At 39.5% G+C, this 13938-nt stretch overlaps 1 protein-coding gene across 1 annotated transcript in view; it reads right to left on the reverse strand.

The window, feature by feature from the left end:
* Positions 1 to 996: 996 nt before the first annotated feature.
* Positions 997 to 13938, reverse strand: part of tlk1 (tousled like kinase 1) — a 134571-nt gene continuing 121629 nt past the window's right edge. The window contains exons 18-21 of the mRNA XM_033024012.1: positions 12071 to 12209; positions 2682 to 2793; positions 2494 to 2601; positions 997 to 2401 (exon numbers count right to left, since the gene is read on the reverse strand). Of these exons, the coding sequence (XP_032879903.1) occupies positions 2225 to 2401; positions 2494 to 2601; positions 2682 to 2793; positions 12071 to 12209 (536 nt within the window). The 3' untranslated portion in view covers positions 997 to 2224. The remainder of the gene's footprint in view (positions 2402 to 2493; positions 2602 to 2681; positions 2794 to 12070; positions 12210 to 13938) is intronic.

Here is a 13938-nt window from a genome sequence, read left to right on the forward strand (position 1 = left end):
ATTGTTGGGAACAAGGGAGCTGTTCCACTCAATCAATGGAATAACTTAATTTGAATTGGGTTGGAACCAGATCTGCATCTTCGCAAATAAAATTACTGGGTATAAAGCTAGGAGCGAAATAGGTGAAGGGCCTTTGGGTGAATGGAAGTTTAGAAATAATTAAAAACAACATTCAAGAGTAAACGTTTGGTGTTGTATCATTATTTAACTGGCCGATAAATCAGCTTTTTCTCTGCAAAGGATGACTCGACAGACCAAATCTGTATTCACGTTGCAAGAACACCATTATGTGATATTTGTCCCAAAGGTTTCAGTGACATTCGTTAAGTTACATTCGTCCTCCTCCACATGACAGTAATGCTTAAACAATGGCCCGGATTCAGTATGTAATTTTTAAGCAATTTTGTTTTCACACATTTCCATTGAACATAGATCAAACCGTAGTCAGCTGCTGACCAGCACTTAATTCAGGCGTGGTTGTAGAGATTCTCTGTTGCTTGTATTGAGCAATGTGCACAAAGGTCCCAAGGCAAGGCAGAGCTTCACCAGTGAAGGGATGGCTACGGGAAGTAGATAATTAAAAAAAAATTATGTTTACATTTTATGCACACTTAAACTTTGGATATTTATGCTTTTTTCTAGAAAGGCAGAAGATGGTCATCTAAATGAACAGCATAAAGGTTCTATTTTTTATGTCTGGCATGAAATGAGGCTTAAAATACAAAACTGAGTATTGGAAAGGGATTTGTTCCATTATTTTGCCTTTGTGCAGAAAATCAAAAGTGTAAATGACTAAACATGTACAATTGTAAATCTTTTGAGTAGTTTTTTAAAGTTAAAGTTGTTTCACCCTTATTCCCTATACACAGCAAAGTGAGCCACATCCATCATTATCAGGAGACCCCGACATTCGGGTAAGTTTTCATTTTATTTTGATGTGAGCTGTTGCTCATAAATTCTGGCTTAATGAATTTAAGACCAAAAATGAATGAGAAATAGAATTTTGTAGTTTTATTACTGGGTTTGGCTGCATTCTCTACAGCATCAGCAGCACCTTTTTAAGTCAACAGTTAAACATTTTATTTACAGTGAAAACAATGCAGCTTTTGACACCAGGAACACAGGCAACAGCTTAATTATACAACATTAACAAGCCCAGATAAACCAAATTTTGTTTTGTTTCAGTGCAATAATTACACACAGGTATTCTATTGTATGGATTTAAAAACGAGCAATAAACTCTACTATCGGTAAGATTGTGTTACTGGAAGTGGATGTAATTTGTACAACACAAGGCAATTGTTGAGAATTTCATGTTTCACACCATTTATGCCAACATAGAGAAGAAAGCAATAATCTTGCAAACGTCACAATCTGTCCTGCATTTGTTTTTTTCTTCTCCGTTGGCTGAATGATGCCAAACAATCAAGGCTTATCCATGAATTGGCCTATCCCTCAATATTACAAAATTTGTTTTAAGACAATCTTATTTGATACAAAAATTAAGCTTTTACACATCTCAGTTTGTGGATAACTTTTGAAGGCCTTGTTATAATAACAAAACAGCAATGGTCAGCTCCATTATTGGATTTTGTGATCCAATTAAGAAAACAAAAAGCCAAATTTTTTTTGCAGCCTGTACAAAATCAAACTGCTGCAACTTCAGTAGAAGGTAAATATAATGAAATAATTTACAACAATATAAAACAATGCTATTTTACTATTATCTTGCACAGTACATTCTAGTTTGACCTATAAATACATAAGCTGCGTATTGTAGCTTCAATATGTAAATGTTCTTGTGCATTTTCAGGTTTGCAAGACCTACTCTAATCTCTTCACATAATTTTCTTTCATTGGGCTGTTGTATTTCTGTGCGCTAAAATCATTTGTTCTGGCCTTATTTTAAACAAAAAGTGACTCATTGGATTATATACAGTGTTCCCAAAAAATGTGGACAAACAGTTTAACCACATACACAAGCTGTTTGATTTGTACCAAGTTTTACAGTATGCAGTACGTTGGAACAGCTCATTGTTTTCCACGGTTCAGTTGGATTTGAAATAAATCAAAAGTAAAGGATTTAAAAATTGGTACACCCCAATTATTTCACAGCCTTTGCTTTCTCCTTCCTCCCAAAAAGAAGAAAAAACTTCAAGTTATACCGTCTCCAGCTGCAAATTAATCTGGAAAGTTTTACGTTTTGTCAGTCTAACTCCAGGTCTTAATAAGAAACTATGTTTGACATGGGTGACACCTGTATTGTGGCTGGCCCAGGCATATGTAGGTTGCCTGAAGAGTTTGACCGTCGCATATGAGGGAGAAGGTATGTATCATTAGCCAGCAAGTGCACATCAAAGCGATCTTCCTTGCGGTATGCTAGACAACGCCTAATGAAAGCCTGAAACAACAGAAGCATTAGATTTTAAAATCAAAATGAACCCTGCCAATTTGATTCAACAAATTAAAAACATACTTGTATAACAATGTTACCTTTGCTTCATTGCTAACAACTGGTTTAACAGGAAATTGGACTTCAGTTGCTTTTAATATTGTATTCTCTTGCAAGATGTCCTGCTGTGACTGGTTGTGGCCAAATGGCTGTAAAAGAACATTTCATATTAGGCAATTTTCACAAACAAAGAATCTTAGAATATTATAGAACCAAAATGAAAAATCACCTTACGACCATAGAGACATTGAAAGAAGATAACTCCAACAGACCAGACATCCACTTTGTTAGAAATTTTGGGTGGTTCTTTTCCTACAACAAAACATTCAGGAGGCAAATACCTGCCAAAAGTTGAAAACAAAACAGCTGTTTTAGTTTGCAGATTGTCCAGATAGAAATTATAAGCATTAAAAACAACCAATGCTGTTGGAAACAATAATTCGGAACAAAATTTAATTGCTCAAACAAGTCACAACGAAATAAAAGAAAGTCAACTTGTGTTGATTTGATTTAACTTTTTGATTGGCTAACAAAGGGCAATGTAGTTATTAGTTATATATACATTTGCAAAATGATTAACTACCATTTAATAGGCTTACCAGCAAAATTGATGTTCATTGAAATAAAAAGGGCAATGGTAGCAACTATTTGGAAACTGTTTCCATAATTCACAATGCCAGGATCGCTGCTTTTTGTGATCTATTTCATAATTTGACAAGTGTGCATGAAACTATTTCAAAGTTTGCAGATTACTTGGAAATGCAAACAGTAGTTGGAGAATGAGCAAGTTGAAGGAGGGCTGGTGGAATGAAATCTTAGAGGGCACAATACATTTTTCAAAATTGGTCTCAATAACCAGTCGCTTCAGTGAATTATCACTCAATAATCTCCAGAGAAGTTGAGAACAGGTTCAATAAAAGAATTACAAAATCATTCCATCTGTAGACAATATAGGGAGAACGTTTCCATTTGTGCAAAAGGTCAAATTCAGAAGGTGCCTGTCAATAAGAAAAAGGAGGAAACATTGAATTCTTGGAGAGGTTATGACCCGAGTAGAGATATAGACACAAAGTGCTGGAGTAACGCAGTGGGTCAGGCAGCATCTCTGCAGAAAAAGGATGGGTGAACTTTCGGGACCCTTTTTCAGACTGAAAGTAGGGTGTGGGGTGAAGAGTTAGGGGTGAGGAAAGTCCAGGACCAATCAAGGCTGACCTCAGGCAGGGCGGCACCTGGTCAACCCATTGTTGGCCAGGGAAGGTGTGAATGGAGAAACAATTTGGGGAACTGGTAAAACAACTAGAGTGGGGGAGTGTAATTAGAAGTGACTTAAAATTAGAGAATTCAATTTCATACTGCTGGGTTGTAAGCTACACAAACAAAATATGAGGTGCTGTTCCTCCAATTTGACTGTGGCCTCACTCTCGCAATGGAGGAGGTCCAGGACAGAAAGGTTAGTATGGGAATGGGAGGGGGAGTTGAAATGGTTGACAACCGGGAGATTAAACTTGGCATTTATCAAAAGGGAACAAAAGTGTAGTGCCAAGTGAGAGATTGTAGATTTCAATCAATGAACCAACATGAGCTAATTACTGCAAATTGTGGCCATTTGGCTTAAAGATTCCATGATTCTAAAACTCTGGGAGGTAGCTATCAGCTCCAGAAGATTTATCAGCGTTTGCGCAGGAAAACATTTCCAGTATTATTTCCTTTACGATTATTTAACACATCAAGCTTGCACTCTCTTGGCTCCCTATAATTTAGTGCTGTGTGTTATTCCTCTGCTGTGATACAATATTGCCAAATATCTCTAACAATGCTGCCATTTCTTTTTTTCTCTGAAATAATTTGCATCTGTGACCAGCATCTACTTTCACTATTTTCAGCATCTTTCAAGAAAAGACATATTTGGGGAAATTATATATTTGAAGCAGTCTCTCATCCCTAAATGCTTTAAGACTGACCATTTTGAAATGAAGTCACTGCATTTTTATTGGCAAATACAGCAGCCAATTTTATCGCAACAAGATGCCACAAAAAAACAGTAAATCATTGATAATTTGCGCTTTTGTTTTGGATCCGTCAGAAACCTTGACTTAGTGACCAGTATGCTGCATCTCAAAATACTTCAAAATCTTTTCTGTTCAACCATGCCAATAGACAAGGCACTGGTTGATTACATATCATCTTAAAGATGCCATTGGAAGTAAAGATTTATTATTTCAGTAATGTATTGTGGTGCCAGTCGCAAGGTCTCGGACATCTAATTAAATGGTAATAAGACTGCAACCAACTGAACCGAGCTAGCAATAACACACCTTGGTTCTCAACCAACAAATACCACATCAAGTAAATAGCTTGAAAAATACATTTAATGAATGAAATGACCTGACAAAATTAGGATACTGAACTTGAGTAACACTAAAGTGGCCTTTTCACGGGGCGACTTGACGCAAGAGTTAACCGGAGTTTAACATCGTGGGAACCTCGTGCGATAACAGTGCGGCATTCGTGGACCACCGTGGACCACCGTAGCGCTAACGGCAGGTCATCGTGTAACTTGGTCACTCGGGAGAAAATTCAAGAAAGTTTGAATTTCTCCAAGAGTGACTTGTACACTTGTGGTTGAGTATTGCAACATTATATGAACGTAGTGGCCAGTGCGATATCCGTAATAACTCTTGCGGGTACCGTGGGAACTCCTGCGAACGGTGAACCCGGAAGCTGGACAGAGGGGACAGAAGGTGAGTAAACATTATCTTATGTGGGATTGAATTTAAAAAATAAATAAAAATAAAGATTTGCATCCGCATATGGACATCAACTTATTCAAGAAAATAACTATAATCTTTAAAAGGGACTTTAAAAGGGACTTTACTGAAAGGTTACGCATTTTTATGGTCCGTGAGAAATTTTTCACATGTACTTCTTTGAGAGATACAGGTCGGAGTCCTCGGGTCCAGGGGTCCTGAACGCTACCAATCAATGTTGTACAGAGACCCGTGTAAGGAGTGAACTGCACATGCTGGTTTAAACCGAAGACAGACACAAAAAGCTGGAGTAACTCAGCGAGTCAAGCAGCATATCTGGAGAAAAAAAGCTGATGTTTCGGGACGAGACACATCTTCAGACTCAATTCCGATTAGCCTGTCTGAAGAAGGGGGGAGTCCAGAACCAGGGTCCCAGTTTTACAGTCTACCGTGGGAACTCTTTAACTCAGTAAAGTAAAGTAGCCTTTATTGTCATATCAGCGCACAGGCAGCAGTTGACTGTTGCTCTATTCAGTTTCCCAGGGGGTCGGGACGGGACTGGAGTTGGGAGAGAAAGGTGGGTGAGTCGAGGGAGAGGAGGGGGAGATAGATGGGGGTGTCTTCATTTACTGACGGCGGGTGTCTGTCACTGAAACAGGCAGGTGAGATTTCACATCCACCTTGTGTGTGCCTCTCTCTCTCTCTCCCTCCCTCTTACACAGGCTGAGAGACTCTGCCTCTGTGAGTGTACGTCTCTTTCTCCCCCTCTCCCACACACAGTAAGACCGAGGTACTGTGCTCAGTCCATCTGTGTCTCCCACATACACAGTAAAATATGTCTCCAAATGAGCCAATTCAACCAAGGGAGGATATATATAGTGTGTGAAAAAAAAAGTTACATCATTTGTGTCACGTGTAGTTCACGATGTTCATTCAAGATTTAACGGGAAAGCTCGGGAAACGGACAAGGCACTCGCACAAATAGCAGAAATGCCGAGTACCGTGGGAACTCTTTATATACCCCCGTTATATCGTGCGAGACTCGTGCTGGACCACGACCTCTTCACTCTGGTGACATCTTGCGTCAACTCGCCCCGTGAAAAGGCCGCTTAAAGATTCTCGTTAAATAAGTTACACCGAACCCCTGAGATTGGTGGTTCTAAACAACACAAATTACGTCTCATTTTGAAGATCATATTTTTGACGTTCACGGCCATTATGTACAAAGATTAATCTAAGTAACTACTTTCTGTTCTTGCATTCAGTAAAGCTTATGCAGTACCCTTCAAAATAAAGCCATTTTAAAAGAGAAAGCATTAAGGGCCTGTCCCACTTAGGCGATTTTTCCGGTGACTGGAACCCCCCCCACAACAATGTCGACGGCAAGCTACCAGCGACCCAATCGTCACGACTTAGGACGACCACACAGGCGACAACCAAAGTCAACCTATGTCCACCCACGACAAGCAACGACCCTGTCGGCGACAACTGAAGACAATTCAGTCGCCGGTTAACGTAGGTAGTCACCAATGGAATTCACTGAAGTCAGCACCTGGCGACAACCTACGACAGGAGAAGACAAGCTACGTCAAGCCCACAGTCGCCGAAAAGTTTTGAACATTTCAAAACCCAGCAGTGACCAGAAAAACGTTACGATTCTTTAGGCGATTTGAGGAGGCTTCTCACGACCATACAGGCGTCACCCCACGACCATGTGAAAACAGCCTAGTCGCCTGTAGTCGCCAAAGAAATCGCCCAAGTGGGACAGGGGCATTGTATCCAGCTGATGCACACTATTTTCACAATTCAATATTGCACCTCTACTCAATGATAGAAGTTAATATGGATGTCATGTGAACAATCCCTGCTGGAAAAACAGTAGCCCTAATTTTACCTGCTGTACATTTGATAATTGTATATATTAAAATCCACAGGAGATAAAGGAATTTAAAAAAGACCATCAGCAAAATACTCTAGCTTGAACTCTCAAAGAACCCTAATTAGCTCCGCATTCCAAATTCCAGTGCCGTGTCTGATTTGAAATCTAAGTGAAAGAACAATTTCAGGAACCATGGTCTATTGTAATATTCTAAACACATCCATTGGTTTAATCATCTATTTCGTCTTCAAGGTTTTTGTTACCATTTCTCGCATTTGTCTCTATCATTTTCATATCCCCCGAATCCTTTCAGTCTGATTTCTAATGTCACTGAAATGCTCCGAGTGTCAAAAATTCTCTCCTTTTCTAGGGTGTCACAGTGGCGCAGCTGATAGAGCTGTTGCCTCATAGCACCAGAAACCCAGGTTCCATCCTGACCTCAGGTGCTGTCTGTGTGGAATTTGCACGTTCACTCTGTGACCGCCTGGGATCCTCAGGGTGTTCCGGATTCCACCAACATCTCAAAGACATGGGGGTTTGTAGGTTAATTGACCTCTGTAAATTGGTCCTAGTATATAGGGTGTGGATGCGAAAGTGGGATAACATAAAACTAATGTGAAAGGGTAATCGATGCTCAGGATAAACTTGATGGGCCGAAGGGCCTGTTTCCATGCTGTGTCACTAGACTAAAAAAATGACATCCTCTAGAATTGCATCTTTGAACAGCATTTGAACAGTGAACCATAACCTTCTCTCCACTATTTTTTATCTTGCTATGTGAATACCCTACCGATATTCAATTTTTTGAATAAATGCTCAATCCCAAATCCTCTCTATCACATCTGTCTCAAATTCATATCATTGGAACCCATATATTCGTTACCTATCAGCTATCCCTAGCAATATAATACATATGCATGGCCGTCACTTCACACGTACATGAAAAAACAGGCTGACCTGCATTCATGTGCGATCCTTCAAGGTTGTAAGATATCCTAAAGTGTTTCATAAGAGTGTTTAAAAAATTACAATGGCTACTGAAATGCAAGAAATTTGCCAATTTGCACAGAAGGTTCTGTAAACAACAATATAATAGTTCTATTGGTTTCGGCCCGAAACGTCACCTATTTCCTTCGCTCCATAGATGCTGCTGCACCCGCTGAGTTTCTCCAGCATTTTTGTGTACCTTCTATTTTCCAGCATCTGCAGTTCCTTCTTGAACAATATAATAGTTCTTCTACTTGCTTTTCTCCTTTCATTCAATGGTCCTTTCTCTTATGCAGAAGCTTGAATCTAACAGTAATTCATTTCCAAAATCCAGTAATCAATCTCAATTTCCCATGGTATTACATTTATACGTCCACAAAACCTAAAGAATTCATATCCTAATTTCAAAAGTTCTTTCAACATCATATCACCAAGCCCTGTGTAAATCAACTAGAGAAGTCTGAATTTTTGTTAAGTTTCAAAAATATTGCATCCTTTACCATTACCATCCGTTATCTTCAGCCAGAAAAAGATTATAAGAGTATATGGGGCCATTGGTTTTATAAATAGAGGGACAGAGTACTGCTGTGAAAAGTCATGCTGCACCTTAATAAACTGGAATACTGTGTTCATTTTTGGAAGACCTACTTTAGGAAAGATACAAAGGATTTGGACAAGATGCAGAAGAAATTCACCAAAATGAGTCCAGATATGCGGATAGGTAAAGGTTGTGGATGATTCCCATGAAACAGAGGTTTTAAAAAGCTATTGATAGAGTACACAGAGAAATCAAAAACTGGGAAGCATAGAATAACAAAAATAATACTCCAGGTGTGGCACCTAGTGAGACCACATCTGGAGTATTGTGTGCAGTTTTGGTCCCCTAATGTGAGGAAGGACATTCTTGCTATTGAGGGAGTGCAGCGTAGGTTTACAAGGTTAATTCCTCGGATGGCGGGACTGTCATATGCTGAGAGAATGGAGCGGCTGGGCTTGTATACTCTAGAGTTTAGAAGGATGAGAGGGGATCTTATTGAAACATATAAGATTATTTAGGATTTGGACACGCTAGAGGCAGGAAACATGTTCCCGATGTTGGGGGAGTCCAGAACCAGGGGCAACAGTTTGAGAATAAGGGGTTAGCCATTTAGAACAGAGATGAGGAAACACTTTTTCTCACAGAGAGTTGTGAGTCTGTGGAATTCTCTGCCTCAGAGGGCCGGTTCTCTGCTCTGCTCAGATGCCGGTTCTCTGGATACTTTCAAGAGAAAGCTAGATAGGGCTCTTACAGATAGCGGAGTCAGGGGATATGGGGAGAAGGCAGGAATGTGGTACTGATTGGGGATGATCAGCCATGATCACATTGAATGGCGGTGCTGGCTCGAAGGGCCAAATGGCCTACTCCTGCACCTATTGTCTAATCAAAACATGAGGACATACATTTTCACACAGCAATGGGTTAGGAATGCACTTCCTGTAATGTTGGTGGAGGAATATTCCATTGTTGTGTTCAATAGGGAATTTGACAAGTATCTGAAAGAAAATAATTTGCAAGGCTGTGTGGAGAGGAACAGGCCTAATTGTTCTTGACCATAGTTTAGATTTAATATGCTGAATGACCTCTTTTCATATATGACCACAATGAAATTCCAAGTTCTTAACACACACTGTGGACTGCACATTATATGATGCTCAAACACATACTCCAAAATTTTAAGAAACTCTGCAATCAAGCAATACTAAATTTCCAAATGTTTGCGCTCACTTCCTCATGCTTTGTTTTATCACAAAACTAGAAATTGGGGTTCCTTGTCAAAAATGTTCAACATTGAATATAGAACAGTACAGCCCAGATCCTCTGGCCTAATGTATGTGCCGAACACGATGCCAAGCCCAACACTTATCTGCCTGCACATAATCCATATCACCCCATTCTCTGCATATCCATGTGCTTATCCTAAAGTGTCTTATCTACCTCCACCACCAGCATCTTCCAGGCATTCACCACCTGGAAAATGCTTGGCCTGCACATCTCCTTTTAACTTTGCCTCTCTATCCTTTAGGCTATGCATCTAGTATTTGATGTTTACATTCTCGAACATAGGTTCTGACTGTCTACCCTATCAATGCCTTTCATAATTCTATTTACTTCCATCAGATCTCCCAGTAACCTGTGGCTTCCAGAGAAAACAATCCAAGTCTGTCTAACCTCTCCCTCCCAACTCTCTAATCCAGATGTCAGTCTGGTAAACCTCCTCTGCACCCTTTTCACAGCATCCACATCCTTCCTTTAATGCTTATTCCAGAACTGCACGCAATACTCCAATGCAGCCTAAACAAAGTCCTATAAAGCTGCATCATAACTTCTTAACTCTTATGCTCATTGCCCTGACAAATGAAGGCAAGCATTCTTTGTTACATTCTTCGTTCTTGAATCACTCTCGTTTCCCTTTTCTCCAACTCTCAGTCTGAACAAGGGTCTAGACCAGAAATGTCACCTGTTCCTTTTCTCCAGAGATGCTGTTTGACGTGCTGAGTTACTCCTGCTTTTTGTGTCTATCTTCAGTTTAAACCAGCATCTGCAGTTCCTTCCTACACATTCTTTGTTACAACTCAATCTACTTGTGTTGCCACTTTCAGGGAATTATGGACTTGGACTCCAAGATCCCTCTGTTAATCAATGCTGTTAAGGGTCATGCCATTAATTGTACATTTTCTCGTTACATTCGACCTCCCAAAGTGCAAAACTCTACACTTGTTTGGATTGAACTCCATCTAACCTACCCATTTACATTTCTGACCAAGTCAGTTATATATCTCAATTAACAGAGGCCCCAACACAGATCCCCGAAGAACTCTATTGGTCACAGACCTCCAGTCTGAATATTGTCTTTCCACCACAACCCTCTGTGTTCTATCGGTAAGCCAGTTCTGAATCCCTATGACCAAGTCACAGTTAATCACTTGCCATCAAGTGTCACTTTGATGTAGAGTGCTTAAAATTTTTTAACAGTGAACCTGAATTACACGCGAATATCTGACACTATTGTCTTGTCTATTCCCCAAACTATCAGGTTTTTGTTTTCAGAAGGGTTGTGCAACAGAAATAATTAATGATGTTCTCGGCGCTAAAGAGAAAATCCTAATTCTGGCATTTGCAGGTCTGACACCTGGATGAAGGCAGGCAAGAATATTTGTATGGCACCTTTGGTTACCATTGGATGTTGCTAAGCTCTCGCTGTCACTGAAACACCTCAATCAAGGAAGCATGACAGCCTTCCCAGAATGTGACAATCAATGATTGAGACATTAGAGAAACTCTGAACTCTCATTTGATAATTGCCACAGGTGCTTTCACATTCACTTGACATTGTACCTGGGAGTTGCCTGTAATGCATAATTTAAAGTACGTGCAACAGTACCAACCTAGACTAGGCATTCAAATCGCTATAGCCTGTGCAATATGAAAGGTGTTGTGCAAACACAAATAGTTATCACAATTGTCTCCATATTTTTTTTAAGTCGACATTGATAACCCCTACATGAGTTAGGTATATATAATAAAATAAATTACCTTTAAAATTATTTTTTCAGTTAAATGTTAAAATGCAATGCAGGTTGGTAGATCTCAACACCTCATCAATTCAGATGCAATGTTTACACAATAATTTTGAATTAACCCTGGATGGTGTAATGCCAATGGAAAAAAACTATTAATATCCTTACTCATAATTTTACAACCTCAAACCTACTAAGCAAACTTGAATATTAATTAGAAATAAAAATTCAGCCTTTTCTAACCAAAACAATGCAATGTTTTCTATAATTTTTAAAACCTCAACATTTCAAAATTTAACAACTTCAAATTTAAGCATCCCAAAGTACCTGAAGAGAACAAATTTCAAAGAACATTGTATTATAGGTCCCCTAAAGAAAACGGAGTTTCACTCTGTGAATAAAGTGACATCTACTGAACTGACCCCTAAAATAATTTGCAGAATTTACCAGTATGTTCCAGCTCCTTGAGATGTCAGATCCATTCCATCTACAGCATTATAATTGTCATCATCCATAATCTTTGATAAACCAAAATCTGTTATTTTTATTTCTCCACATGCAGTTCCATCAACCAGGAGGATGTTACCTAATTGAAAAAAAAAAATTGTAACTAATTGATTTTTTCGAAAAGTAAACATGATTTTGGTTGCAAGATCTTAGAGAGTGTCTTAAGGGGCTGTCCCACTGCGGCGACCTAATTGGCGAGTGTAGACAAGTTTGCCCTCGACTCATACTCGCAGCATGTTCAACATGAGGTCCTAGGAGGTCTTTGTATCTCTCCTTCATGCTCGAGAGTAGTCCCCGCGTACTCGAGGCCTCAGCTAGGTCGCGGCGTATTTTTCAGCATGCTGAAAAATGCCTGCCAGTAAAAAAAAGGGGGCCATTGAAAAAATCTATATATTTTTTACTCGTAGGTTTAGTCGAAGTAGGTCGTAGTAGGTCGGCATGTTATTCGTAGGTAATCGAGGGTAGTCGAAGGTAGCCTTCAACATGGTCGAAGGAGATCAAAGGAGGTCGTCTTCACTCTCCACTATTCGGTGTCCAATTTTCCCGAAGCTAGTCTTCAACATGACACTTTTTCATACTCTCCTAAACTCTTCTAAACTCGCCAATTAGGTCGCCGCAGTGGGACAGACCCTTTACATAAATAGCAGTTGCATTAATATAAACATTCTTTCTTTCAAGACTTGTCTTATGTTTTAAAATATGTTTCCCTTATTTTTAATACCTGTTAAGTATCTGTTAATTTGTTGTTCCAATGACAAAATACAACTTGAAATTACATCAAAAATCAGTCAATATTTAACACACATTTAGCATGTGATATCATTCCTTTAAGCAAACACTCTTTGCAAAATGACAAGATATAAAATGCAAAATATCCAGTGGTTTGCTCAAAGTACAGTACTAATGACAGACGTGGAAATTAAAGGTGCAACCTACTAATCCAGTCTCCAAAATTCTAATATAATATAAAAGATTAATTCATTTCAAACTTGTTCTCATCATTCAAGATTGAAGTACAACCTTGTCTGTAATTACTCTTTAAAGGTCAAGGGTATGATGGTGGCTGATGCTAGGCAGAAAGCAATTTAAAAAAAAACTGAAACAGACTTCCGCATCCCTATAAGGGTAGCAGCATCTTGTACTGATATCACAGATGGACACTGCAGGGCTTTGAGGACAAGAGCTTCAAGGGAGTTTATTGTCATGTGTCTCAGATAGGACAATGAAATTCTTGCTTTGCTTCAGCACAACAGAATATTGTAGGCATAAATAAATACAGAACAGATCAGTGTGTCCATATGTCACTGAATATATGTACACACACATAAATAAGCATATGAAGTGCAATAGGCTATTAAAGTTCAGATTTTTGTTTGAGTTGAGTTTAGTAGTCTGATGGCTGAGGGGAAGAAGCTGTTCCTGAACATGGATGTTGCAGATTTCAGGCTCCTGTACCTTCTACCTGAAGGCAGAGGAGAGATGAGTGTGAGGCCAGGATGGTGTGGGTCCTTGATGATGCTGCCAGCCTTTTTGAGGCAGCGACTGTGGTAGATCCCCTCAATGGTAGGGAGGTCAGAGCCGATGATGGACTGGGCAGAGTTTACAACTTTTTGCAGTCTTTTCCTCTCCTGGACGCATAAGTTGCCGAACCAAGCCACGATGCAACCGGTCAGCATGCTCTCTACTGTGCACCTGTAGAAGTTCGAGAGAGTCCTCCTAGACATACCGACTCTCTGTAGTCTTCTCAGGAAGTAGAGGCGCTGATGTGCTTTCTTTATAATTGCATCAGTGTTCTCGGACCAGGAGAG

The sequence above is a fragment of the Amblyraja radiata genome, chromosome 7 (genome assembly GCF_010909765.2).
Source record: "Amblyraja radiata isolate CabotCenter1 chromosome 7, sAmbRad1.1.pri, whole genome shotgun sequence".
Taxonomy (NCBI): Eukaryota; Metazoa; Chordata; class Chondrichthyes; order Rajiformes; family Rajidae; genus Amblyraja; species Amblyraja radiata.